This window comes from Salmo salar, chromosome ssa14 (assembly GCF_905237065.1).
Source record: "Salmo salar chromosome ssa14, Ssal_v3.1, whole genome shotgun sequence".
NCBI lineage: Eukaryota > Metazoa > Chordata > Actinopteri > Salmoniformes > Salmonidae > Salmo > Salmo salar.
This window is the reverse complement of record NC_059455.1, coordinates 12,577,468-12,603,585: the sequence shown is the minus strand read 5'-3', so window position 1 is coordinate 12,603,585 and position 26,118 is coordinate 12,577,468. Positions and strand designations below refer to the sequence as shown.

The 26,118-nt window shown below is 42.5% G+C and overlaps 2 protein-coding genes across 5 annotated transcripts in view; one reads left to right on the top strand and one right to left on the bottom strand.

Moving 5' to 3' along the window:
- The window catches only part of LOC106568962 (occludin), a 34,380-nt gene extending 24,366 nt beyond the window's left edge, over nt 1-10,014 (top strand). Inside the window, exon 6 of one of the 2 annotated variants that reach the window (XM_014139857.2) lies at nt 9,901-10,014. In XM_014139857.2, the coding sequence (XP_013995332.1) occupies nt 9,901-9,914 (14 nt within the window). In that variant the 3' untranslated portion in view covers nt 9,915-10,014. The remainder of the gene's footprint in view (nt 1-9,900) is intronic. The other variant, XM_014139856.2, reaches the window with a different exon arrangement.
- Nucleotides 501-26,118, bottom strand: LOC106568961 (nuclear receptor subfamily 2 group F member 6). 3 transcript variants are annotated; one of them, XM_014139854.2, is made up of 5 exons: nt 25,307-26,118; nt 23,777-24,514; nt 15,249-15,343; nt 7,143-7,718; nt 501-2,826 (listed from the first exon to the last, which is right to left on the bottom strand). In XM_014139854.2, exons 2-5 carry the CDS (start codon nt 24,043-24,045, stop codon nt 2,552-2,554), a joined length of 1,215 nt encoding a protein of 404 aa, XP_013995329.1. In that variant the 5' UTR covers nt 24,046-24,514; nt 25,307-26,118; the 3' UTR covers nt 501-2,551. The 3 variants fall into 3 exon arrangements, with proteins under 3 accessions (XP_013995329.1, XP_013995327.1, XP_013995328.1); XM_014139852.2 differs by having other exon boundaries at nt 7,143-7,721; nt 25,307-26,117; XM_014139853.2 differs by lacking the exon at nt 25,307-26,118 and adding an exon at nt 24,791-25,286 and having other exon boundaries at nt 7,143-7,721.

Genomic DNA, 26,118 nt, shown 5'->3' with positions numbered 1-26,118 from the left:
AACTTTGTCTGATGTCGCCTCACGCTGGTGCAAGATGCAACAGTGTAATGGTTCTTTCTTGGAAAATGATTTACAATAGGTAGATTGAAATGATGAGGCTGTTTTCACCTATTCTACAAAATGTATGCATTACCTTTTGCACATTATTGTGCTGTCTAATATTCTCTTTAATGTTTTTAATGAAGAATAACAATTAACATATTTTTTGTAATTAAATATTCTAAATCATTCTAGAATATAATGTTTTGCAATGTGATCAAGCAACACATTCTTTCCCGACATTTGTAAAAAACAACAACATTTACAGTAGTTTTTCTTTGATGAAAGCCTATACATACTGGTACTCCCCAGTAGGAGCAGTCCTCCATAGGAATGAATGAATTCTACAGTATTTAAATGAAATGTTCCAATGACAAAATTACATATAGCTAAGTATTGTTTGTTGTAGTAGGGACGGTAACATTAGTCATCTCAAAAAATGATACTCAAAAAAATGTTGATATATTTTTTTCGTTATTTATTTTTGCTTACCTCACATAATATAATTTAAAAGCATGAATTAAGGTGTCTGTAATGGAATCAATATGGCAAAAACAAACGTAGACATTAATAAATGCATTTCTATAGCTTCCAAAATATGTTTTACAAGGTGGGGGAGTGCCAAGATGGAGGCACTGTGGCTTCAACACATCACCCCAAAACTCATCTAGTGTATATACAAATCATTAATTTCATCTCTTATTAGCTTGTGAGTACAAAACATTTTGCCCACATCTAACTGACATTCTTATGGAGGTAACTGACACAACTAAGGAAAGAAACGATCCACACACTCACCTTGTCATTTTGGCTGCAGCAGTCACATCGCCAAACAGCCATGACAACAAACTCCCATATCGCCTAAGTGTTCTACATTGAGCTAGTGGAATGCATTGCTTTATGGTGGCAACACAATTGGCTCAGGAGTAGCCTCTTGTTCTGCACCAGTGTAGTGTCATTTTCACCACTATGGAGAATCACATCTTTTTGACACATCGAGGAATGGTAGAGGTATTTTCACATGAAAATGTTCATGTTTAAAAAAGAAACTGTGAACTCAACATAAAAAAAAGAACTTTACTTTCTAATCCCATTTCGTAGAGATGAAACACAGATCAATAACTAAATTGTGACATGCAGCAGGACAACCTTTGGTTCCCTAAATCTACAGTATATACACTTCTTAACACTTACAATTAGTTCTGATGCGATTTCTCTGCATTTTGAAAGTACCAACTGTATATGCTCTTTGTTTTCAGTATGGTCGCAGGTCATAGGTGAACCATTTGGCCACAACCTTTTTGATTAAATACTTTTTTGTCACTTGAGAACAGTCTTGTTTCAACAATCAGCCTGTCACTCACATCAGCTGCATTCAGGTGTAGTTTAAATATCATTCCGTATAAAAAAAAAAACTGTTCACCTTAAAGAATATGTCCAGATGAATGATCTACTCATACTGCAGTGTCCGAATTCATATTGAAAAGGCAGTCGTTGAAAAGAAGGCGGTTTGTGGTGAACAACTGTACAATGACAGAGAGGTTGCCTTTAGAAGAAATCCGTCTATAGCATTCCGCTGTCTTGTGAGGTATCGATCCATATTTGTGTGACTGTGGCGTTGGAAAAGTTGCCCAGTACAACACGTAAGAGCCCTATGAGTGATACATGGAAACAGTCATTGAGTCCCTCTGTAAGTCTCTCCACTTTATCTGCCTGGCTGATTTAGTAGTTCAAATGTCATATCTATAACCTCTTTAAAGCTATAATCCTTAATTGAAACAATAACAAAGCGGGCACCCCGCCTCAGTTTTGGTAAAAAGCTGAGGAATGGGCCTGGAGATACTGTATGTACGTTTAACAATGTAGTTAAAACGATGTTCTGAGACTTTAAGTTATTTATGTTATATTCTTCAAGAATAAATAGGTATATATAATTCATTTATAAGTCCAAAACTGGATGTAGCAAGTAAGGATTCTAGCTTTAAAGACAATTACGTTTTGAGTGAAATTTCTGTGGACGATGAAGATTTGGGTGAAATGTTTTGTCCCAGTTCCATTTCCTCTACCACTTCTGTGTTTGCATATATAAAGCTTTTCTACCAGAATTCTCCAGAATTTCACCAAGTGTGATCTCCGTCTTGGTTTGAAACTCCACCAAAGGTCTGATGTTGATGTCGAAAGTCTTTGCACCAAAGGCAATGAGATGTGGAAAATGAGGCATGGTTCCAGTGACCTCTATTGACAGGACATTAATGTGTGTATGTAAGTCACTATGGCATGCGGATGGCATAGCTGACTCGGGTTGCCATAATGGCACACAGTAGGTGTGTTGGCACCAGTGTGCTGGCAATAGACCCAGCTGGCACTAGGCTGGTATGGAGAGCTCAGTTCATGGAGGCAGTGCAACATGTATGATGTCCAGCTGGTGCTAGCATAGGATCACACAGATGGATGAGTCAGAGGAACCTGTGGTCCTTGTCGTCACTGCCCAGACGGAGACTTCCTTTCAGGGTTACTGTCCAGGGACGTAGGGCCAGCTGATGGAGCTTCCGGAGAGCTGCATGTCGCGGATGAGAGTCTCGATGGGCGTCTTGCCCACCAGACGCATGAAGAAGAGCTGGGAGATGAGGTTGGCGGGCACCGCGCGGAGGGCGGGCAGGCGGAGGAGCAGGCGGCCGAAGCGCTGGGGCTGACCTGGGTACTGCATCCGCTCGTACTCTGTCAGAGCCACCTGGGCCTTCTCCTGCAGAGACTCCACATGGGCTGGGTCTGTCAGGCCACACGCATCTGAGATGGAAGAAGGGAGGAAGAGATTGTTGAGGTGATTACAAAGTGGGAGGGAGCAGTACTTAAATGAGACGGGACCCTAAACGAAGATGAAGGGTTACTTTCGGTTTGCAACAACAAGAAAAAGATTCTAACCGACAACTAAAAAGGTTAGGTGTACAACCTAGGTGTACAACCCAACCTTTTTAGTTGTCGGTTAGAATCTTTTTCTCTTCTGTTTTCCCGTTTTGTACACATTGTATAATTTCTATCTTTTGTTTTTGCATTTTTGATTTTGGTCATTCAAGCATGATAATGCAAAATTGTTTAATTTACATGTCAAAATGTTCAAATCAAATCAAAGTTTATTTGTCAAGTGCGCCGAATACAACCTTACTGTGAAATGCTTACTTACATGCTCTAACCAATAGTGCAAATAAGGTATTAGGTGAACAATAGGCAAGTAAAGAAATAAAAACAACAGTAAAAAGACAGTGAAAAACAGTAGCGAGGCTATACACAGTAGCCAGGCTACAAAAGTGGCAAGGCTACATACAGACACCGGTTAGTCGGGCTGATTGAGGTAGTATGTACATGTAGATATGGTTAAAGTTACTATGCATATATAATAAACAGAGAGTAGCAGTAGCGTAAAGAGGGGTTGGCGGGTGGTGGGACACAATGCAGATAGCCCGGTTAGCCAATGTGCGGGAGCACTGGTTGGTCGGGCCTATTGAGGTAGTATGTACATAAATGTATAGTTAAAGTGACTGTGCATATCTGATAAACAGAGAGTAGCAGCAGTGTAAAAGAGATGTTGGGGAGGGGCACACAATGCAAATATTCCGGGTAGCCATTTGATTACCTGTTCAGGAGTCTTATGGCTTGGGGGTAAAAAGTGTTGAGAAGCCTTTTTGTCCTAGACCTGGCACTCCGGTACCGCTTGCCATGCGGTAGCAGAGAGAACAGTCTATGACTGGGGTGGCTGGGGTCTTTGACAATTTTTTGGGCCTTCCTCTGACACCGCCTGGTGTAGAGGTCCTGGATGGCAGGCAGCTTAGCCCCAGTGATGTACTGGGCCATACACATTACCCTTTGTAGTGCCTTGTGGTCAGAGGCCGAGCAATTGCCGTACCAGGCAGTGATGCAACCAGTCAGGATGCTCTCAATGTTGCAGCTGTAGAACCTTTTGAGGATCTCAGGACCCATGCCAAATCGTTTTAGTTTCCTGGGGGGGGAATAGGCTTTGTCGTGCCCTCTTCACGACTATCTTGGTGTGTTTGGACCATTCTAGTTTGTTGGTGATGTGGACACCAAGGAACTTGAAGCTGTCAACCTGCTCCACTACAGCCCCGTCGATGAGAATGGGGGCATACTCGGTCCTCCTTTTCCTGTAGTCCACAATCATCTCCTTAGTCTTGGTTACGTTGAGGGATCGGTTGTTATTCTGGCACCACCCGGCCAGGTCTCTGACCTCCTCCCTATAGGCTGTCTTGTCGTTGTCGGTGATCAAGCCTACCACTGTTGTGTCATTGGCAGACTTAATGATGGTGTTGGAGTCGTGCCTGGCCGTGCAGTCATGAGTGAACAGGGAGTACAGGAGGGGCATGAGCACGCAGCCCTGTGAGGGGGCTCCAGTGTTGAGGATCAGCGTGGCGGATGTGTTGTTACCTACCCTTACCACCTGGGGGTGGCCCGTTAGGAAGTCCAGGATCCAGTTGCCGAGGGAGGTGTTTAGTCCTAGGATCCTTAGCTTAGTGATGAGCTTTGAGGGTACTATGGTGTTGAACGCTGAGCTGTAGTCAATGAATAACATTCTCACGTAGGTGTTCCTTTGTCCAGATGGGAAAGGGCAGTGTGGAGTGCAATAGAGATTGCATCATCTGTGGATCTGTTTGGGCGGTATGCAAATTGGAGTGGGTCTAGAGTTTCTGGGATAATGGTGTTGATGTGAGCCATTACCAGCCTTTCAAAGCACTTCATGGCTACGGACGTGAGTGCTACGGGTCTGTAGTCATTTAGGCAGGTTGCCTTTGTGTTCTTGGGCACAGGGACTATGGTGGTCTGCTTGAAACATGTTGGTATTACAGGCTCAATCAGGGACATGTTGAAAATGTCAGTGAAGACACCTAACAGTTGGTCAGCACATGCCCAGAGCACACGTCCTGGTAATCCGTCTGGCCCCGCAGCCTTGTGTATGTTGACCTGTTTAAAGGTCTTACTCACGTCGGCTATGGAGAGCGTGATCACATTCTCAGGGTAAGTGTGCAGTGCAGACCTTTCAATTACAATATCGACTACAAAAGTTTCTCATCTCGTCCTTGAGCACCCCCAAAATTAAACATTTTTATTTTAAAAACGGGGCACCCTATTCAACTTGACAACTAATCATCAAATCCTCGATCAGGTGTTTTTGTTCGGGGCTACAATAAATGTGTGCCGTTGGGTAGGCTCCTCGAGGACCGGAGTTGAAAAACACCACACTACCATACATTTACATAAGGCCTGTGATTGTACTCTGCACTTGCGTTGTTGTGCCAGGAGAGGGTACCACACTCCTCACGTCTACCAGTATAACCGTGTTCAGGCTTTGTCATAGTAATTTCAGTCAACAGGTGCTTGGTTGTCCTTACATAACATAGAGCAGTGCTCTCCAACACTGTTCCTGGAGAGAAAACCTCCCGTAGGTTTTTACTCCAACCCCGGTTGTACCTAATCTGATTCAGTTTATCAACCAGCTAATTATTAGAATCAGGTCCGTTATATAAGGGTAAGAGCAAAAATGTATTGGACTGTACTGTAGCTCTCCAGGAAGAGGGTTTGGAAAGCCCTGATATAGAGTGATATGCTTTCCAATTAGAAATACACTACATATACAAAAGTATGTGGACACCCCTTCAAATTACTGGATTCAACCATTTCAGCCACACCCATTTCTGACAGGTGTATAAAATCGAGCACACAGCCATGTAAATCTCCATAGACAAACAATGGCAGTAGAATGGCCTTCCTAAAGAGCTCAGTGTCTTTCAACGTGGCACCGACATAGGATGCCACCTTTCTAACAAGTCAGTTTGTCAAATTTCGGCCCTGCTAGAATGGCCCCAATAAACTGTAAGTGCTATTATTGTGAAGTGGAAATGTCTAGGAGCAACAACGGCTCAGCCGCGAAGTGGTAGGACACAAGCCCACAGAACGGGACCGTCGAGTGCTGAAGTGCGTAAAGATCATCTGTCCTCGGTTGCAACACTCACACCGAGTTCCAAACTGCCTCTGGAAGCAACATCAGCACAAGAACTGTTCGTCGGGAGCTTCATGAAATGGGTTTCCATGGCCGAGCAGCCGCACACAAGCCTAAGATCACCATGTGCTATGCTAAGCATCGGCTGGAGTGGTGTAAAGCTCGCCGCCATTGGACTCTGGAGCAGTGGAAACACGTTCTCTGGAGTGATGAATCACGCTTCACCATCTGGCAATCTGACGGACGAATGCCAGGGGAACGCTACCTGCCCCAATGCATAGTGTCAACTGTAAAGTTTGTTGGAGGAAAAATGGTCTGGGGCTATTATTCATGGTTCGGGCTAGGCCCCTTAGTTCTAGTGAAGGGAAATCATAGCGCTACAGCATTCAACGACATTCTAGACAATTCTGTATTTCCAACTTTGTGGCAACAGTTTGGGGCTGGCCCTTTCCTGTTTCAGCATGACAATGTCCTCGGGCACAAAAAGAGATCCATACAGAAATAGTTTGTCAAGATCGGTGTGGAAGAACTTCACTGGCCTGCACAAAGTCCTGACCTCAACCCCATTGAACACCCTTGGGATGAATTGGAACGCCAACTGTGAGACAGGCATAATCGCCCAACATCAGTGCCCGACCTCACTAATGCTCTTGTGGCTGAATGGAAGCAAGTCCCCGTAGCAATGTTCCAACATTTAGTGGAATGCCTTCCCAGAAGAGTGGAGGCTGTTATAGCAGCAAAGGGGGGACCAACTCCATATTAATGCCCATGATTTTGGAATGAGATGTTCGACAAGCAGGTGTCCACATAGTTTTGGTCATGTAGTGCATATGTTAAAGTTTCAGCATGTTAGTAAAAAGTCACAGCATGCAAGTCAATAGTTTGAATATGCAAGTATGTACAGTAGTCAAAAGTCTCAAAATGTAGCAGGTCGACATATAGGTCATAAAGTCTGACATGCATGCCAAAAAGTCTCCGAATGTAGGTTGAAATGTCTGACATGCATGTCAAAAAGTATCAGCATGTCAAAACAAATCTCAACAGACTCAATCCGCATACAGTACAATGTGGGAATAAAATAAAACAGACATCTCACCTGGCGAGAAGAGGACGATGGCCTTAAGGCAGCTGTACTCGGCAGAGTCCACCTGGAGCCGGCTCAGCTTTTCCACCTGGTTCTGGAACACCCTCACCTGGTCCATGAAGGACACCACCCGCTCGGCCGACATGGGTGAGGAGTGGAAACCCGCAGCGGCCAGCAGTGGGGCCATGTGGAGGGGCAGGGCGGACTGGGCTGCGTTCAGGATGAACAACTCGCTCCAGCTCAACCTGAGGAGAGCCACCTGCTCTGACACAGGCAGCTCCGGGAAGTAAGGGATGTTCCTGGCCCACTCAATGGTGCTGAAGAGCAGCCTAGCTGCCAGCTCGCAGATGTTGTCGATGCCCATGACGGCCCCGCCTGCGCCAGTGGCCTGGCCCTGTTGGTTGTACTGGTGGCCGTAACGGCTGCTAGGGTAGGGCTCGGCACGCAGCAGCTGGGAGATTAGCTCTGACACAGGCTGCCCACCATTGTTGTTGTAGAAATCTGCCCCTCCTACGCCACTACCGCCACCTACTGGGGTGCCCGTGGGGCTGAGGCTGGAGTGTGGGGGGGGGATACGTCCGCGCTGAACTGCTGGGGTGGGGATGGGGGCACAAAGGGAGGTTGGGGGGGGGGGGGGGGTAAGAAGGGGCAGGGAAATGGGGAGGACGAAAGGGATTAGGATTTGGGTTGAAAAGTAGGGAGGGCAGGGGGGAGAAGTTGAAAATGAGTCGGGCATGCTCTCTCACAGTAGGAGGTTTGGCAGATTAACAACAGACGGTCTTGACCAGATAAGGACCATCTAATTCCTGAGTAAAGCTGGCACAAAGGGGCGCAGACAGATTCCTCAATAAAAGAGGGCAAAATGGAGGACTTGCATTCTTCGAGAATCCTCCAATTGAAGGTTATCTCGAAGAATAAAACAAAAGACAGCAGAATTATCCATTAAAATGTAATTTCCTCCAATTAATTCTCCCCTGGAGTTCATTTTTTACTATGTAAAGATTTGTATTACCAAAAGTGGGATAAAATATGACATTATGGCCTTGGTTTTCAAATTGATTGCTCTCAGAAAGAAAATGAAATTATTTTGCTTCTTTGTAAGGATGAAATAGAGCGTGGCTATATCAAATACTGCTATAAAGCTCCCAACCATAGTTAACTTATTAAGCCATTGGGTGAGTCATTTAACCTTGAAAATTCCACTCTAATATGCTCCTATGTGACTCGTTTCAGGAAACTAGGCGCACTACTTCACAGTAGCACCATTTTTTTTTTTATCAAAATGTGGGGGGCAGAAATGCCTTCTGGAACATGTGAACTTTCATGTGCCTTAATAACAAACTCGTACGCAATCTGTAATACGAATAACATTTTTAAATTAAGAGTCTAGTTGGTTTAGCCATGGAAAAAGTCAGAAACCTTCCCGCTAGCCATGATTGGCTGAGATAATGAGTGGGCTGGACATGCCGAGAGATGAGATCGGATTGGTCTGCCATGTAGCGCGCTTCTGTCTATAACATGAGCTGGTCAGTATGAGCTGGTCAGTATGAGCTGGTCAGTATGAGCTGGTCAGTATGTGTAGGTAATCCTTTCTAACGCTGCTTTTTTAAAAAGATATCACATTGTAGAACTGCATCAGGGTTGCTCTCCACTTTCTGGAGGACCGAGTTTTGAAATCAGTGGAATTAGTGTATGATAGCTAAAGAGATGAAGTTCTGGGGTTTGATTACAAATATGCAGACAGAGTCGAAAAGAGAACACACAGAAGACTGTTGTATAAAACACCTGTCTCCGGATTACATCTTCAAACTAAGGGCAACCATGACATCATTTGATCATATTACTCCAGTGCTAGCCTCCCTACACTGGCTTCCTGTTAAGGCAAGGGCTGATTTCAAGGTTTTACTGCTAACCTACAAAGCATTACATGGGCTTGCTCCTACCTATCTTTCCGATTTGGTCCTGCCGTACATACCTACACGTACGCTACGGTCACAAGACGCAGGCCTCCTAATTGTTCCTAGAATTTCTAAGCAAACGGCTGGAGGTAGGGCTTTCTCCTATAGAGCTCCATTTTTATGGAATGGTCTGCCTACCAATGTGAGAGACGCAGACTCAGTCTCAACCTTTAAGTCTTTACTGAAGACTTATCTCTTCAGTAGGTCCTATGATTAAGTATAGTCTGGCCCAGGAGTGTGAAGGTGAACGGAAAGGCTGGAGCAACGAACCGCCCTTGCTGTCTCTGCCTTGCCGGTTCCCCTCTTTCCACTGGGATTCTCTGCCTCTAACCCTTTTACAGGGGCTGAGTCACTGGCTTACTGGTATTCTTCCATGCCGTCCATGGGAGGGGTGCGTCACTTGAGTGGGTTGAGTCACTGACGTGGTCTTCCTGTCTGGGTTGGCGCCCCCCCCCTTGGGTTGTGCCATGACGGAGATCGTTGTGGGCTATACTCGGCCTTGTCTTAGGACGGTAAGTTGGTGGTTGGAGACATCCCTCTAGTGGTGTGGGGGCTGTGCTTTGGCAAAGTGGGTGGGGTTATATCCTGCCTGTTTGGCCCTGTCCGGGGGGTATCATCGGATGGGGCTACAGTGTCTTCTGATCCCTCCTGTCTCAGCCTCCAGTATTTATGCTGCAGTAGTTTATGTGTCGGGGGGCTAGGGTCAGTCTGTTACATCTGGAGTATTTCTCTTGTCTTATCCGGTGTCCTGTGTGAATTTAAATATGCTCTCTCTAATTCTCTCTTTCTCTCTTTCTGTCTTTCTCTCGGAGGACCTGAGCCCTAGGACCATGCCTCAGGACTACCTGGTATGATGACTCCTTGCTGTCCCCAGTCCACCTGGCCGTGCTGCTGCTCCAGTTTCAGCTGTTCTGCCTGCGGCTATGGAACCCTGACCTGTTCACCGGATGTGCTTGTTGCACCCTCGACAACTACTATGATTATTATTATTTGACCATGCTGGTCATTTATGAACATTTTAACATCTTGACCATGTTCTGTTATAATATCCACCCTGCACAGCCAGAAGAGGACTGGCCACCCCTCATAGCCTGGTTCCTCTCTAGGTTTCTTCCTAGGTTTTTGGCCTTTCTAGGGAGTTTTTCCTAGGGAGTTTTTCCTAGCCACCGTGCTTCTTTCACATGCATTGCTTGCTGTTTGGGGTTTTAGGCTGGGTTTCTGTACAGCACTTTGAGATATCAGCTGATGTACGAAGGGCTATATAAATACATTTGATTTGATTTGACAGAGAGGGAGAAGCGTCCATCCATGTATACAGGCAAGATGGTCTAGCTAGCTACATTTTCAGATATTACACGTTTCTAATTTTGTCAGAAAGTTGTTTTCATTTCAAGTTAAAGTGTACTGTTAGCTAGCTAGGTAGCTAGCTAACGTTAACTGGCTAGCTAGCTAACATTGCGTGTATGATCTCTGTAGTAATATTATTTGTATCTCAGATCCATTTGCATTGCTAGTTATAACCTAATGTTAGCTAGCTAACATTGAACCTGGTTGGTTAGGTACCTGCAGATTCATGCAGGGTAGTAACGTTATGAGTTGGGATTATGGTTCATTGTTTAGCTAGTTAGCTAGCTACATGTCTAAACAAAAGATTTCATTATGCAAGTAACTATTTCAATAGAATGTTTATGTCACTGCAACAACTGTCGAGAGACTTAGCTGGTAAATTTGCTCTGGCTATATACTCCGATTTCAGAGCACTCTTGTCTGAGTGTGCGAGAGCACAGAATAACAGATTAACTTATGAACGCTCAACACCTGTTGAATATGGCCGGTGTCAGTAAACGTTGGCAAAAAAAAAAGCGTTATAAAATTGTTGCCAGCAGCAGTATAGTTGCAGTCACCAATGCTCTGGATATCATAAAAACAGCCTAACCAGCTCTGCTAGGGTGAGTAAAATGGTCAGTGAGCTGTTATCTCATTTGTGTCTGGAAGTAGCTAGCAAGCTAGCCAATGTTAGCCAGTTAGCTTGGGTGCTTGACTGCTGTTGTTAGGTCAGAACGCTCAGATCATCCCTACTCCTTGGCCAGAGTGTCCAGTGTGCGCTCTGAACGCTCCGAGAGCGAAGCGCTCTGAATTTACGAACGGACAATCTGACAACGCTCTGAGTTTACGAATGCCCAGAGCACACTGGTACTCCAGATTAAATTTATGAACACACCCGTAGCATAAACCAGCCTTTAGTCTTGAAATCTTTGGTTGTTTAGTACATAGCCTAACATATGAATCCTTAGAGATGGGTGGAGTTAGGAAGGTGTGAACGATGCTGAATGCGTGTAGACAAAGAAGAGCTCTCCAGTAGGTATCAAAACATTCAAGGGCCATTTTCTCAAAAGTGAGGTTACAAGTTTATCAACTTTCATAGCATAATTACTTTCCCATTGTTCCTCAACTGTAGTGTATGTTATACCATTTTCTAGCTCGGAGTCTCTACTTTTATCCAATGTAAAGAAAAAAAAATGCACAATTTCAAATGTTGCTACATAAGACCAAATCGAGCCAGTCGGTCACAGGTAACGGAAGGCAGAGTCATCTATATTAGACTGAAGAGGAAGCATTTAGAGTTAAATTCCTCTACATTTTCTGCAACAGCTCAAGTAAATCATTGTGGGCAATATCACTGTGAGCTTCATGCTACAGACCCTTTACCTTAGGCTACAATAATGCCTTATATCAACGGCATAGGGATACTGTATTTTACTTAGGGCTTCATTAGGCTATAGTATAAGATGGCATATAACCATGGTAACGGTGGAACAATCACTACTACCAGACAGATAGAATGTTATACATACACAGTACCAGTCAAAACTTTGGACACACCTACTCATTCAAGGGTTTTTCTTTATTTGTACTATTTTCTACATTGCAGAATAATAGTGAATATATCAAAACTATGAATAACCACATAAGGAATCATGTAGTAACCAAAAAAAAGTGTTAAACAAATCAAAACATATTTTATATTTGAGATAATTCAAACTAGCCACCCTTTGCCTTGATGACAGCTTTGCACACTCTTGGCATTCTCTCAACCAGCATCATGAGGAAGGCTTTTCCAACCGTTTTGAAGGAGTTCCCACATATCCTGAGCACTTGTTGGCTGCTTTCCTTCACTCTGCGGTCCAACTCATCCCAAACCATCTCAATCGGGTTGAGGACAGGTGATTGTGGAGGCCAGGTCATCTGATGCAGCACTCCATCACCCTCCTTGGTCAAATAGCCCTTACACAGCCTGGAGGTATGTTTTGGGTCATTGTACTGTTGAAAAACAAATGATAGTCCCACTAAGCGCAAACCAGATGGGATGGTGTATCGCTGCAGAATCCTGTGGTAGCCATGCTGGTTAAGTGTGCCTTGAATTCTAAATAAATCACTGAGAGTGTCACCAGAAAAGCACCCCCACACCATCACACCTCCTCCTTCATGCTTCACGGTGAGAACCACACATGCGAAGATCATCCATTCACCTACTCTGGGTGTTACGCCTGCTCCGGTTCTTCTCCCCTGGCGCTCGAGGGCGCCAGGCTGCCCTGCATTACGCACTCCTGCTACCATCATTTACGCACACCTGCCTTCCCTCGTCACGCGCATCAGAGATATTGGAAAACTCAATCTCCTGTTTATTACCTCCCCTGTATTTGTTAGGTCCCCAGGTCTGTTCCCCACTGCTGCATTGTTTGTCGTCTGTCTTTGTGTTTCCCAGTTCTGACGCTGTTCCTGTCCTGTTGCATGTCCGTTCCTAATTAAATGTCAACTTCCCGTACCTGCTTCTATTCTCCAGCGTCATTCCTTACACTGGTTCTCACAAAGACAAGGCGGTTGGATCCAAAAATCTCAAATTTGGACTCATCAGACCAAAAGGACAGATTTCTACTGGTTTAATGTCCATTGCTTGTGTTTCTTGGCCCAAGCAAGTCTCTTCTTATTATTGGTGTCCTTTAGTAGTGGTTTCTTTGCTGAAATTCGACCATGAAGGCCTGATTCACTCAGTCTCCTCTGAACAGTTGATGTTGAGATGTGTCTGTTGAACTCTGTGAAGCATTTATTTGAGCTGCAATCTGAGGTGAAGTTAACTCTAATGAACTTGTCCTCTGCATCAGAGGTAACTCTGGGTCTTTCTTTCCTGTGGCGGTCCTCATGAGAGCCAGTTTCATCATTGCTCTTCATGGTTATTGTGAATCCACTTGAAGAAACTTTTAAAGTTCTTGAAATGTTCCGCATTGACTGACCTTCATGTCTTAAAGTAATGATGGACTGTCATTTCTCTTTGCTTATTTGAGCTGTTCTTGCCATAATATGGACTTGGTCTTTTACCAAATAGGGCTATCTTCTGTATACCACCCATACCTTGTCACAACACAACTGATTGGCTCAAACGTATTAAGAAGGAAAGAAATTCCACAAATTAACTTTTAACAAGGCACACCTGTTAATTGAAATGCATTCCAGGTGACAACCTCATGAAGCTCGTTGAGAGAATGCCAAGAGTGTGCAAAGCTGTCGTCAAGGCAAAGGGTGGCTACTTTGAAGAATTTTACATTTTACATTTACGTCATTTAGCAGACGCTCTTATCCAGAGCGACTTACAAATTGGTGCATTCACCTTCTCAAATATAAAATATATTTTCATTTGTTTAACAGTTTTTGGTTACTACATGATTCCATATGGGTTATTTCATACAGTAGTTTTGATGTCTTCACTATTATTCTACAATGTAGAAAATAGTAAAAAAAATTAAGAAAAATCCTTGAATAAATAGGTGTGTCCAACCTTTTGACTGGTACTGTATATTCAAATGACTATGGGGCTATAGCTACAGTTGAGATACAGACAGCAATGTGCGTGAATGACTGGTGCTCAGGGGCGCAGGTGGCTTGCTCCTGTATCCCTCTCATTCACTCAAGCGAGGCACTCGATTTGATGACAAAGTGCATGGCATCGAGACTGTAAGCATGGCAAGCTTAGCTATGATAGGGCCAGGGTAGTTATTTGTGACATGGACTATGGCCCACATGAAAAAATACTATAGTATAAATACTATGGTATAAATACTATAGTAGTCACTGTATTGTTTTTGCGGACTAAAGTCTGCAGATACTGTAGGTCCTGTGTGGCTCAGTTGGTAGAGCATGGTGTTTGCAACGCCAGGGTTGTGGGTTCGATTTCCACGGGGGGCCAGTACGGAGAGAAGAAAGAAAAAAAAATGTATGCATTCACTACTGTAAGTCGCTCTGGATAAGAGAGTCTGCTAAATTACTAAAATGTAAATGTACTTACAGTTAACTATAGTATAAATACTGTAGTAAAATAAATCTGTAGTATATACTATAGTAATTCATGTAGTGTTTTTGCAGATTATCGTATACTGTAGAATTTACTCTTGTGCTTTTGTGGAAATTACTGCACAATTTAATATAGTGTTTTCGTTGTATTATCTTTGACACAGAAGTGAGGACTTTCTCCTTGAGAAACCTACTGGCAAAATACTAAAAGAGCAAATTTTCCATAACCTGCAGGTAAGTCTGCACTCCTGCTCTTTTCTACAACCTGTAGGGAACACAATATATGATCTATACTTGGCATGTACAGTATGTTCCTCACTTATGGGTGGCACAAAGTGTGATATGGGGGCGGGGTATAGGTAGGGTATATGCAAAAGAATTACTGTAGTATTTACTTACATTTAAAAAAAAATATTGTTTCTACAGTCATTACTGTAGTATTTACTACAGTGTTTTTTGGGAGGATAATACTGTAGTATTTACTATAGTATACAACAACATTCTATAGTAAGTACTACACATATTAGAGGGATACTACAGTGTGTAGTATAGTATTCAACTGTATACTACAGTTTACTATATAATTATATAGTAAGTACTGTAGTATTCTATAATAAATTGTAGTATTTTTTCATGTGGGGGGCCATGTAATGGTAAAAAAAGTTAACTTGTTTTTTTAGGGCAGAAATCAATGGATACAGTCCCTTCTTGACTGGAGTTCATGTCTCTTAAGTCAACATTAATATATTCTGCATGAATTTACACAGAAATATGGATATGCAGGTGTTCTATTGTATGTGGACAGGAAAAGTACCTTCTTTGCGCATTCCTACACGAAAGCACTTCTCCAGGCGACAGTACTGGCACTGGTTACGATGATGTTGGTCAATCTGGCACTCTCGATTCGACCTGAAATATAGATCAAAACATGTCATCACTGCTATGCCATGCACAAATGATAAGGACATTTAGCTTAGCTGACACTTAGAACAGCTACATAACCCTTGGTAGAAATCTATAGTAGCATACACAGTATGTGTAATATCACTTTAATGGAGGAAGGTCACTTCAACGTGATGTAAAACATTTCCAGGCAGTTGTGAGTTACCAGACCATATCTAAATTATTGCATAACATTACTATAGGTAAAAAGCTGAAGCATAAAACACGATGTGATACAAAATAAGCTTCTATTTAAATATATTTTGGTATAAGCTGGTTCACAGACCCGGTTATATAATTGCACAGCAAATTCTCCACTTTAAATCAACACTGACAGTGTTAAACTTAACACTGGGCCAGTGTCTACAGGGGTCCACACTTTTCAATGTTAAGTTAACACTGAAAAGTGTGCTGATTACACTACAATGGTGCCGGAGAAGAAGGCAGGCGTTTTACGTGTCCCCAACCGATAGTTTTTTGTTTGTTTATTTGCGTTTTTTGTAACTTATTTTTTTACTTGTTTTGTACACAATGTTGCCGCTACCATCTCTTATGACCGAAAATAACTTCTAGACATAAGGACTGCGATTACTCACCAAGGGCTGTCAGAATCCTTTTTATCCTTTAACGAGTCTGACGAGCCCGACGAGAACGATATACTGCTTTCTTGGGAACAGGCCCAGATCCCCGTGATTTGCGTGAAGAGGAGGTGGAGAAAAAGGGGCCAGACGGCAGGCTGCCTTATGAGAATTTGTAGGCGATCTAATAAAACCCCACTTCCTTCCATTCTGCTAGCAAACGTGCAATCTTTGGAGAATAAAATCGATGACCTACGAGCAAGATTACAGTACCAACGGGACATTCAAAACTGAAATATCTTATGCTTCAGGGAGTCGTGGCTGAACGAAGACACTATCAACATACAGCTGGCTGGTTATATGCTGTACCGGCAGGATAGAACAGCGGCGTCTGGTAAGACAAGGAGCGGCGGATTATGTATTTTTGTAAATAACAGCTGGTGCACGATATCTAAGGAAGCTATTGCTCGCCTGAGGTAGAGTATCTCACGATAAGCTGTAGACCACACTATCTATCTAGAGAGTTTTCATCTGTATTTTTCGTAGCTGCTTACATACCACCACAGTCAGAGGCTGGCACTAAAACAGCATTGAATGAGCTGTATTCCGCCATAAGCAAACAAGAAAACACTCACCCAGAGGCGACACTCCTAGTAGCCGGGGACTTTAATGCAGGGAAACTTAAATCTGTCTTACCAAATTTATATCAGCATGTTAAATGTGCAACCAGAGGGAAAAAAAACTCTGGACCACCTTTACTCCACACACAGAGATGCATACAAAGCTCTCCCTCACCCTCCATTTGGCAAATCTGACCATAATTCTATCCTCCTGATTCCTGCTTACAAGAAAAACATTTAAGCAGGAAGCACCAGTGACTAGATCAATAAAAAGGTGGTCAGATGAAGCAGATGCTAAACTACAGGACTGTTGTGCTAGCACAGACTGGAATATGTTCCGGGATTCCTACGATGGCATTGAGGAGTACACCATATCAGTCATTGGCTTCATCAATAAGTGCGTTGATGATGTCAACGCAGTGACCGTACGTACATACCCCAACCAGAAGCCATGGATTACAGGCAACATCCACACTGAGCTAAAGGCTAGAGCTGCAGCTTTCAAGGAGCTGGACTCTTATAAGAGATCCCGCTATGTCCTCCGACAAACCATCAAACAGGCAAAGTGTCAATACAGGACTAAGTTCGAATTGTACTACACCGGCTCTGATGCTCGTCGGATGTGGCAGGGCTTGCAAACCATTACAGACTACAAAGGCAAGCACAGCCACGAGCTTCCCAGTGACACGAGCCAACCAGACGAGCTAAACTACTTCTATGCTCGCTTCGAGGCAAATAACAATGAAACATGCATGAGAGTACAAGCTGTTCCGGAAGACTGTGCGATCACGCTCTCTGCAGCCGATGTGAGTAAGACTTTTAAATAGGTCAAGATTCAGAAGGCCGCAGGACCAGACGGATTACCAGGATGTGTACTGCAAGCGTGCGCTGACCAACTGGCAAGTGTCTTCACTGACATTTTCAACATGTCCCTGTCCGAGTCTGTAATACCAACATGTTTTAAGTAGACCACCATAGTGATTCTGCCCAAGAACACTAAGGTAACCTGCCTAAATGACTACCGACCCGTAGCACTCACGTCTGTAGCCATGAAGTGCTTTGAAAGGATGGTCATGGCTCACATCAACACCATTAGCCCAGAAACCCTAGACCCACCCCAATTTGCATACGCCCCACAGATCCCAGATGACGCAATCTCTATTGCACTCCACACTGCCCTTTCCCATCTGGACAAAGGAACACATATGTGAGAATGCTATTCATTGACTACAGCTCAGCATTCAACACCATAGCGCCCTCAAAGCTCATCAATAAGCTAAGGATCCTGGGACTAAACATCTTCCTCTTCAACTGGATCCTGGACTTCCTAACGGGCCACCCCCAGGTGGTAGGGGTAGGTAACAACACATCCGCCACGCTGATCCTCAACACTGGAGCCCCCTCACAGGGCTGCGTGCTCATGCCCCTCCTGTACTCCCTGTTCACTCATGACTGCACAGCCAGGCACGACTCCAACACCATCATTAAGTCTGCCAATGACACAACAGTGGTAGGCCTGATCACCGACAATGACGAGACAGCCTATAGGGAGGTTTGTTGTTTTTTGTTGGGCCTACCAACTACGCTAGCTTGCAGACTTCTGCCTGTTTTGATTTTTGAAAATGTCTGAATTTTTTAAAAATACATAGAACAATTACAAATAAAAATATGCTAGCAAGCAAGCTAGCTAGCTAGATACCAATACATAATATACTTTCCATGCAATCTCTTGAGTTTTTTGGGATTAGCTAGCACTCTAGCTAGCTAGCTAGTTTTTTAACCTTGACTAGCTAGCTACCTACCTACCTAAAGCTGGCAAATATGCTATGGTCGCTACTCACTAGCTAACCAGCTAGATAACGTTAGCTGGGCTTGATGGCTTTATCTTCCCTGAACCTTGTTCACAGGGTATCCATACCCCAAGGGTATTACGTGAAACACCCAGCATGTTAGCTAGCTAGCTACTCATGTCAACACAAGCACTGTTATTGCTAGCTGAATAACACAACAACTTGCTAGGCCTAGCGTAGCACCCTGTAATATTGGCATATTCAACAGCGTTTAAGAAATATATTACCTTCAACAGTGTTATCTCGTGAACAAGCCATCAATGTTTTGTGATTATTGGTGTCGTAAAAACACCAATAGCAATTAGGGTGTTTGACATTTCAGTGGAAATACAACTATCAGCTTTTTGATAAGCGATTTAGCAAAAACATACATCCCTTATTATCGGTATACGGTCCCTCGTTATTGGCCACCTTACTATTTTGTTCAATTACAAGATATAGCAGTTTAATTTTGTTCAAAAAAGAGACACCAACCCTCGTATCTGAAGTGTTTACTAGAGAGTTGACTAGTTGGCTAGCTTACCGGTAAAAAAAAGAATACTTGCCTGAAATCCGTTAGCTATATTTCAGAGGTAAAATATGTATATTAAATTATGTGTGGTCTGTCATGCGGTCGAATTTTACAATATACAGCGTGTCCCACAAAATGTGTATACTTTGAAAACTCTCAAAAAACTAACTTAACTTACATAAACTGCAATGAAAATTGGTGGTCAGCTAGCTAGAAGAGTCTCTTTAGTCGCAAAACTTACCATTATTTTCTAGACCATTTAAATGTTGAGCTCGCGGTGATTTAAACGTCTAACCGCTAGAGTGTTTCCGAAGTTAGGGAGTGTCCGATGTTGGGGGAAAAATTGTTAGCTAGCTATACGCCTAAAGTATAGAAATCATGATGATGATAACTAGCGGTAATGTTTAGTGTCTATGATAAATTGTCATACATTCTTCTTCTCTACCACAGATTCCCACAAGGTCTCAGACTCCAGGATGCTTAGAAGGAGCAAACAGATGAATACAGTCAGACAGAGTTGTCGATTTCCATTGTCACTTGTAATGCTAAAAAGTTCAGAGAAAGACACTCCCATTTTGCTAAATTAGCTAGCTATCTAGGCCACTCACCATACTAAAGGATACAGATTGATTCACCACTTAAATAGTTACGTTTATGTTATTGGGTAGGCCTGTATATATATATATACATACAGTGGCTTGCGTAAGTATTCATCCCCCTTGGCATTTTTCCTATTTTGTTGCCTTACAACCTGGAATTAAAATGGATTTTTGAGGGGGGGTTGTATCATTTGATTTACACAACATGCCTACCACTTTGAAGATGCAAAATATTTTTTATTGTTAAACAAATAAGACTAACAAAAAAAGAAAAGTTATGCACGCTCAAGTTTTCACCACCCCCCCCCCAAGTCAATAATTTGTAGAGCCACCTTTTGCAGCAATTACAGCTGCAAGTCTCTTGGGGTATGTCTCTATAAGCTTGGCACATCTAGCCACTGGGATTTTTGCCCAGTCTTCAAGGCAAAATTGCTCCAGCTCCTTTAAGTTGGATGGGTTCTGCTGATGTACAGCAATCTTTAAGTCATATTACAGATTTTCAATTGGATTGAGGTCTGGCCTTTGACTAGGCCATTCCAAGACATTTAAATGTTTCCCCTTTAACCACTCAAGTGTTGCTTTAGCAGTATGTTTAGGGTCATTGTCCTGCTGGAAGGTGAACCTTCGTCCCAGTCTCAAATCTCTTGAAGACTGAAACAGGTTTCCCTCAAGAATTTCCCTGTACTTAGCACCATCCATCATACCTTCAATTCTGACCAGTTTCCCAGTCCCTGCCGACAAAAAACATCCCCACAGCATGATGCTGCCACCACCATGCTTCACTGTGGATATGGTGTTCTCTGGGTGATGAGAGGTGTTGGGTTTGCGCCAGATATAGCATTTTCCTTGATGGCCAAAAAGCTCAATTTTAGTCTCATCTGACCAGAGTTCCTTCTTCCATAGGTTTGGGGAGTCTCCCACATGCCTTTTGGCGAACACCAAACGTGTTTGCTTATTTTTTTCTTTAAGCAATGGCTTTTTTCTGGCCACTCTTCCGTAAAGCCCAGCTCTGTGGAATGTACGGCTTAAAGTGGTCCTATGGACAGATACTCCAATCTCCGCTGTGGAGCTTTGCAGCTCCTTCAGGGTTATCTTTGGTCTCTTTGTTGCATCTCTGATTAATGACCTCCTTGCTTGGTCCATGAGTTTTGGTGGGCAGCCCTCTCTTGACAGGTTTGTTGTGGTGCCATATTCTTTCCATTTTTTAACAATGCATTTAATGGTGCTCCGTGGGATGTTCAAAGTTTCTGATATTTTTTTATAACCCAACCCTGATCTGTACTTCGCCACAACTTTGTCCCTGACCTGTTTGGAGAGCTCCTTGGTCTTCATGGTGCCACTTGCTTGGTGCTGTCTCTTGCTTAAAGGTGTTGCAGACTCTGGGGCCTTTCAGAACAGGTGTGTGTGTATATATACTGAGATAATGTGACAGATCATGTGACACTTAGAGTGCACACAGGTGGACTTTATTTAACTAATTATGTGACTTCTGAAGGTAATTGGTTGCACCAGATCTTATTTAGGGGCTTCATAGCAAAGGGGGTGAATACATACGCACGCACCTCTTTTCCATTTTTTATAATTTTTTGAAAAAAAATTGTTTTCATTTCACTTCACCAATTTGGACTATTTTGTATATGTCCATTACATGAAATCCAAATAAAAATCAATTTAAATTACAGGTTGTAATGCAACAAAATAGGAAAAACACCAAGGGGGGTAAATACTTTTTCATGGCACTGTGTATATATATCTTTGTTTAATCTAAGTAATACAATTATTAATATAACAATAAAATCCTTATTATTTTGAAAGACATGTAAGGTATTTCTACATGTTGCAACAAAGTTGACTAAAGTAGAAGCTCTTTTTTGGTTTGTAAGTATTTTCACTTGGTAATGAGTAATAAGTAATTACATAGAAATTGCTCACATGTAACTATAAAGTTACACCTCACTTTAAATAGTTAAATCCTGTGTAAGAACTATCGACAATCTTGTACTTATTCAGATATTACAGATATGCACTAGTGTGTTTATTTCCTCATTTGGATTGCGCTTTCAGAAGCTGATGATTAGATTGCCAGAATGGGTAACGTACTTTGTAGGTACACAATAATTACAAGCACCTCAAGATACACTTCATTTTAACTAGCTAAATCCTGTGTAACACCTAGTAATTACATTGTACTTATGCAGATATTACAATTACTCTGTGACAACACTGAGTGTAGATTTTGAAGAGTGCGCATTTACGGGTAGGTAAATAGAGCCTTTTGAGCTTCCAACCTTTGTAATCTTGGACACCCAGTGCATCTGTCCACAAAATATTACATCCTTGTGACAGTTATTACTGAATCATATGCAGCTGAGAAGAAACTAAACACTACATTTGTGAATTTAGTGGAAACTTGCTCATTTCTAACAAGCATGGTAACATGCATTTGTTGTTACGCCTCTGTAATTACTGACCGCAATTACAACCAGTTACAGGTTGTTATTACAGTGTAACTATGAGTTATTACAATTAACTACAATACTTGTTACAGTATAATTACACATGTAATGACACTGTAATAAGGACCCCTTAAAATGAAGTGTTACCAAAAAAAATCTACCTGCAGGAAATCTGATGATGACGGGCGTGGTTTTGAAAGGAATGTTTTACTTTCCACATTGTAAAACTGACACAATCACACTCAACACTGGTTATTAACACCAACACTGGGGTTATTTTTACACCACTGAGTGTTATTTTTACTCTTACAGAGTTAATTTAACTTCTAAATCAACACTAGAAATGTTACACTTCAAAATCAACACTAGGTAACACTGGCCAATTTTCTGTGTATATACTGTATGACACAATCACTCTCTTTCCTTAGATGATCCATGGCATTAAATACTGCATCTTGCTCATGGATCTTTCATATGGGCAGACTGGCTGATGTAAGGATGACTAAATCTCAGTGGGGAAGAAATTCAATCATCTGACTTCAAGACCAGTTTTGTAGAAGAAAACTTATGAATTTGTATGATATCTTCTGGGAGATGGGGAAAACAATGTAAATCAATAAATAGCATACCGCAAAACAGCACAGTACATTACAAAATATCACAATGTAGAGCTGAACAATACAATTAAATTCAATAGAGGTGTATATTCAACCCTCAATTGTTGCATATTGTTGTCTACCAATAATATGGACAATCAAAACATCTGCCAATAAACAATGGTGTGTACAATGTTTAATTCAGCTATTCTCTTCAGAGACCTTTCATGTCATGAAAGGCTCTCACTTAAAGGAAAATACCACACAAAAACTGTCTTTTGGTATTTGTTTCATTAGTCCACTGTTGATACAGTCCCAAAATGTTTTGCATGTCAGCATTCAAGTTTTCAAGACAGAACTTTCAAAATATGATACAAAACGCATCATACTGTGACACTTTCTGTATTTTGAAAGTTCTATATCTTGAAAACTTTGCTGACATACCAAACATTTTGGAACTGTATTAACAGTGGACTAATGAAACAAATTCCCCAAATATCCCTTTAAGTGAGGGATGACTCAAATCCATTATGCGCACTGCTGTGGGAAATTGTAACAGCTCTGCACAGTCAACAATGTATTAATGCATGACTCATTCTAGCTATTTGCATCCATTTGCTTTGTACAAATGGGATATCCATAACAGACAAACTAAGAGATCAGAAATAAAGGATCAGTGACAAAGCTATTACACAGGTGTATGCTACAGTTTGGTTGAGAAAGAGGTGAATTCTCCTCTTACAATGTAAATCACTTTGAGCACTTTAAAGATGCACTATGCAGAAATCGCTCCGACCACTTCCTGGTTGCTAAAATTCGAATAGTTCGCCTAATTTCAGTTTATGTGACAAAACAAACAAGTATAGTCTAGAGAATTATTGTACTATCTAAACCGTTGTTAAATATATTTTCCATAACCAAAAATATTGTATTTTCAGCTGTTTGAAGCTGGTGTACAAAACAGAAAGTAAAACACTCAAAAATGAAACTTGAGAACAGGAAGCATAGAAATAGGGCACATAGAACAGATCTACCACATCTTAGACTTGCTTTCAATGAGAATGACAGATCTATAACAACAATTTCTAGGGTTGGGTCGCCCAAAAAGTTACACATGCAGCTCTGTTATAATTATCCATCCACTTTGAGAATCCATAATTAAATTATCACAATTATTAATTAAGTCTCACCTGCAGGTATAGTTGAGGTTGCGACGGATGCTTCTCTTGAAGAAGCTCTTGCAGCCCTCGCAGGTGAACACACCGTAGTGCTTCCCACTGGACTTGTCCCCACACACCACACAGTCCACCACACATGCCTTGTCTTCGTCCCCAGCCTCCATGTCACTGCCCCCTGCCTGGGGCGAACCGTCCTCCTCCTCTCCCCTCAGATAGCCTTTCTCCCCCAGCCCGTTGGTGCCCCCGTTGGGATCTCCCCAGCCCCCACTCACCATGGCCATTGTTTGATTAGCAGACCACAGAAGGAATGGGAGACAGCCAAAGCTTTCGGTAGCTGCCGTCTAAACTTCCTGACTTTCTTTTGTGCTCCGCTGTTCAGAGTTCAATATTTTAAGGTTCTCTGTCTTCTCATTTAATAATTTGTTTGGCTTTTTGGTCCTTAAAGTGTGTTGGAAAATAAAATATTCTGTCTGAAAAATACCCACACCCTCTTTAAAATTTTTAGAACAGTGTAAATGGTGTAGAATGTTTGTCCTCCCAAAAAAACAATAGAGCTGTTTTGTCTCCTCCCCTTCCACTATGATCCGGAAATAGTTAAGCCTTTCACTTTAGAAACTTTTGTTTTGCATGCCTGTGGCTTCCAATGCCCCCTGTTTTTCTTTCTCCTTTTTCAGTTATTCACTCTTTTTGTGTGTTTTTTCCTTTGGCCCATGTCCTCCGACGGCTGTCTTATAGAAGTCGAAACAGAACCTTTCACAGGAAACAATGAATCAAACACACATTTTCAACAACGGACGAAAACACACCCCATTCACTAGCTCTCGAAAACCCTTATTATCCGTAGGGTTTTCACTGGTTAGCTTCGCCCACGGTTGGCTGCGTGTGAACTACAATTCAGACACTTTGTTTTAACGTTTAGAAATGTCAATAATCATCACTTGCGAAACGGTTTTCGAAACATATCATATGCCCCATATCTTTCTATCAGCGAGAAAGAATCGTTCAAATAAAAATAGATACACTTACAGTAGCAGTTTCTCACACATCCATATGCTGTGCGTGCCTCCAGTTGACGAAATATACTTCCTCCCCAGTTACGCTTACACACAGGTGTTCTGAGCATGCTAGTCCTTACGTTTCCAAAACCTTACCGCAAGCGATGCGTTTTAACGTTCAGAACAAGCATTGAAGCTCTTAAACAAAACTCCCCGGAACAGAAGATACTATCTTCAATAGTTGCCGAAGGTAGTTAGCGTCTATGAATGAGTTACGCATTCACTAGCACTTTGCACATGATTAGAGAGGGAAATTCTCTCTCACTCCCTTCTCTCTTTGGCAAGAATAATGGCTGAAAAAGAACCTCGCTAGTCCTTAGCACATGCCTGGAGACGAAGCAGTGGCCACCCCTCACACCCCTTATACCTCATGCCGTTTTCCTTTCTGATAGTGTTAATGTAGAGACCTAGTCCTGCTGCCTTTCTGGAATATATTACTTATATCCTGGCATTAGAGAGAAATAATACAAAAGCCTTGTATGCTTACCTTTGGAAGTACATTCATATAAATGTCTTGTTTTTGCCAAATCACTCTTACAGCCACGGCGGGAGTGAGGGTACAGACAGAGCGAGGCAAGAGATGTGTTTACCAGCAATCCTCAGAGCACCAACAGCGTTCTGGTTGACAAAGAGCTCTTCTAGGTCACCATTAGCAAAACATCTTGATGTTTCACAGCTCACTGTGTGGCAATATCATCAAGGCACACAGAAAACTACTATCAAGTCTCAACTGTGGTTACATCTACCCCCTCTGTTTAACTAAATCAACCAGTCTCTCTGGCTCTCTTCAAAATGATCTTCAGCTCAAGGAAGTGCCCTCTCTTCCTTGTTTGTTGTTGCAGAGGGCTAGGCTGTAGCAATATCATCGGTCGTAGTGGCTAGACCAGTCTCTGATTCAGACCCTCCAAAAATAGAGAGCACAGATGAGGTAGAAATCCAAAAAGCCTCCTTTCCACCCCTCAGAAGTCAGTGGAGCTACTCTAAGCACTCACTCCAGTCTTTTGTCAGTTCTTTCCCACCTAGCACTAATGACTTGTGGCCTAGCCCTGAGCTCAGTCCGTGTGGGTGCTTCCCGTGGCTGAGGCAAGGGGGAAGGGACAGGGCTTTCTCTCCTCCCTTTGGCTGCAGAGTCCACAAATGTAATTAAGATTTTAAAAAAGAAGGCTAGGCTCTAGACAGTGTTGCAAGCCGCCACACTGACAATCCTCTCTCTCTCTCTGTGTCTGTGTTTCTCCCGCTCCCTCAGTTTTCTTCAGCCTATGTGTGTGTGTGTGTGTGAGTGTGTGAGAGAGAGAGAGA

Bases quoted from the DNA above. Each gene is read 5' to 3' on its own strand.
- LOC106568961 (XM_014139852.2), bottom strand. From the start codon at position 24,045: ATGGCCATGGTGAGTGGGGGCTGGGGAGATCCCAACGGGGGCACCAAC. The intron at 7,722-15,248 runs GTACTTTTCCTG...TCCCCACCCCAG, and splicing joins TGTAGGAATGCGCAAAGAAG to CAGTTCAGCGCGGACGTATC. The intron at 2,827-7,142 runs GTGAGATGTCTG...CTTCCATCTCAG, and splicing joins CATCGTCCTCTTCTCGCCAG to ATGCGTGTGGCCTGACAGAC.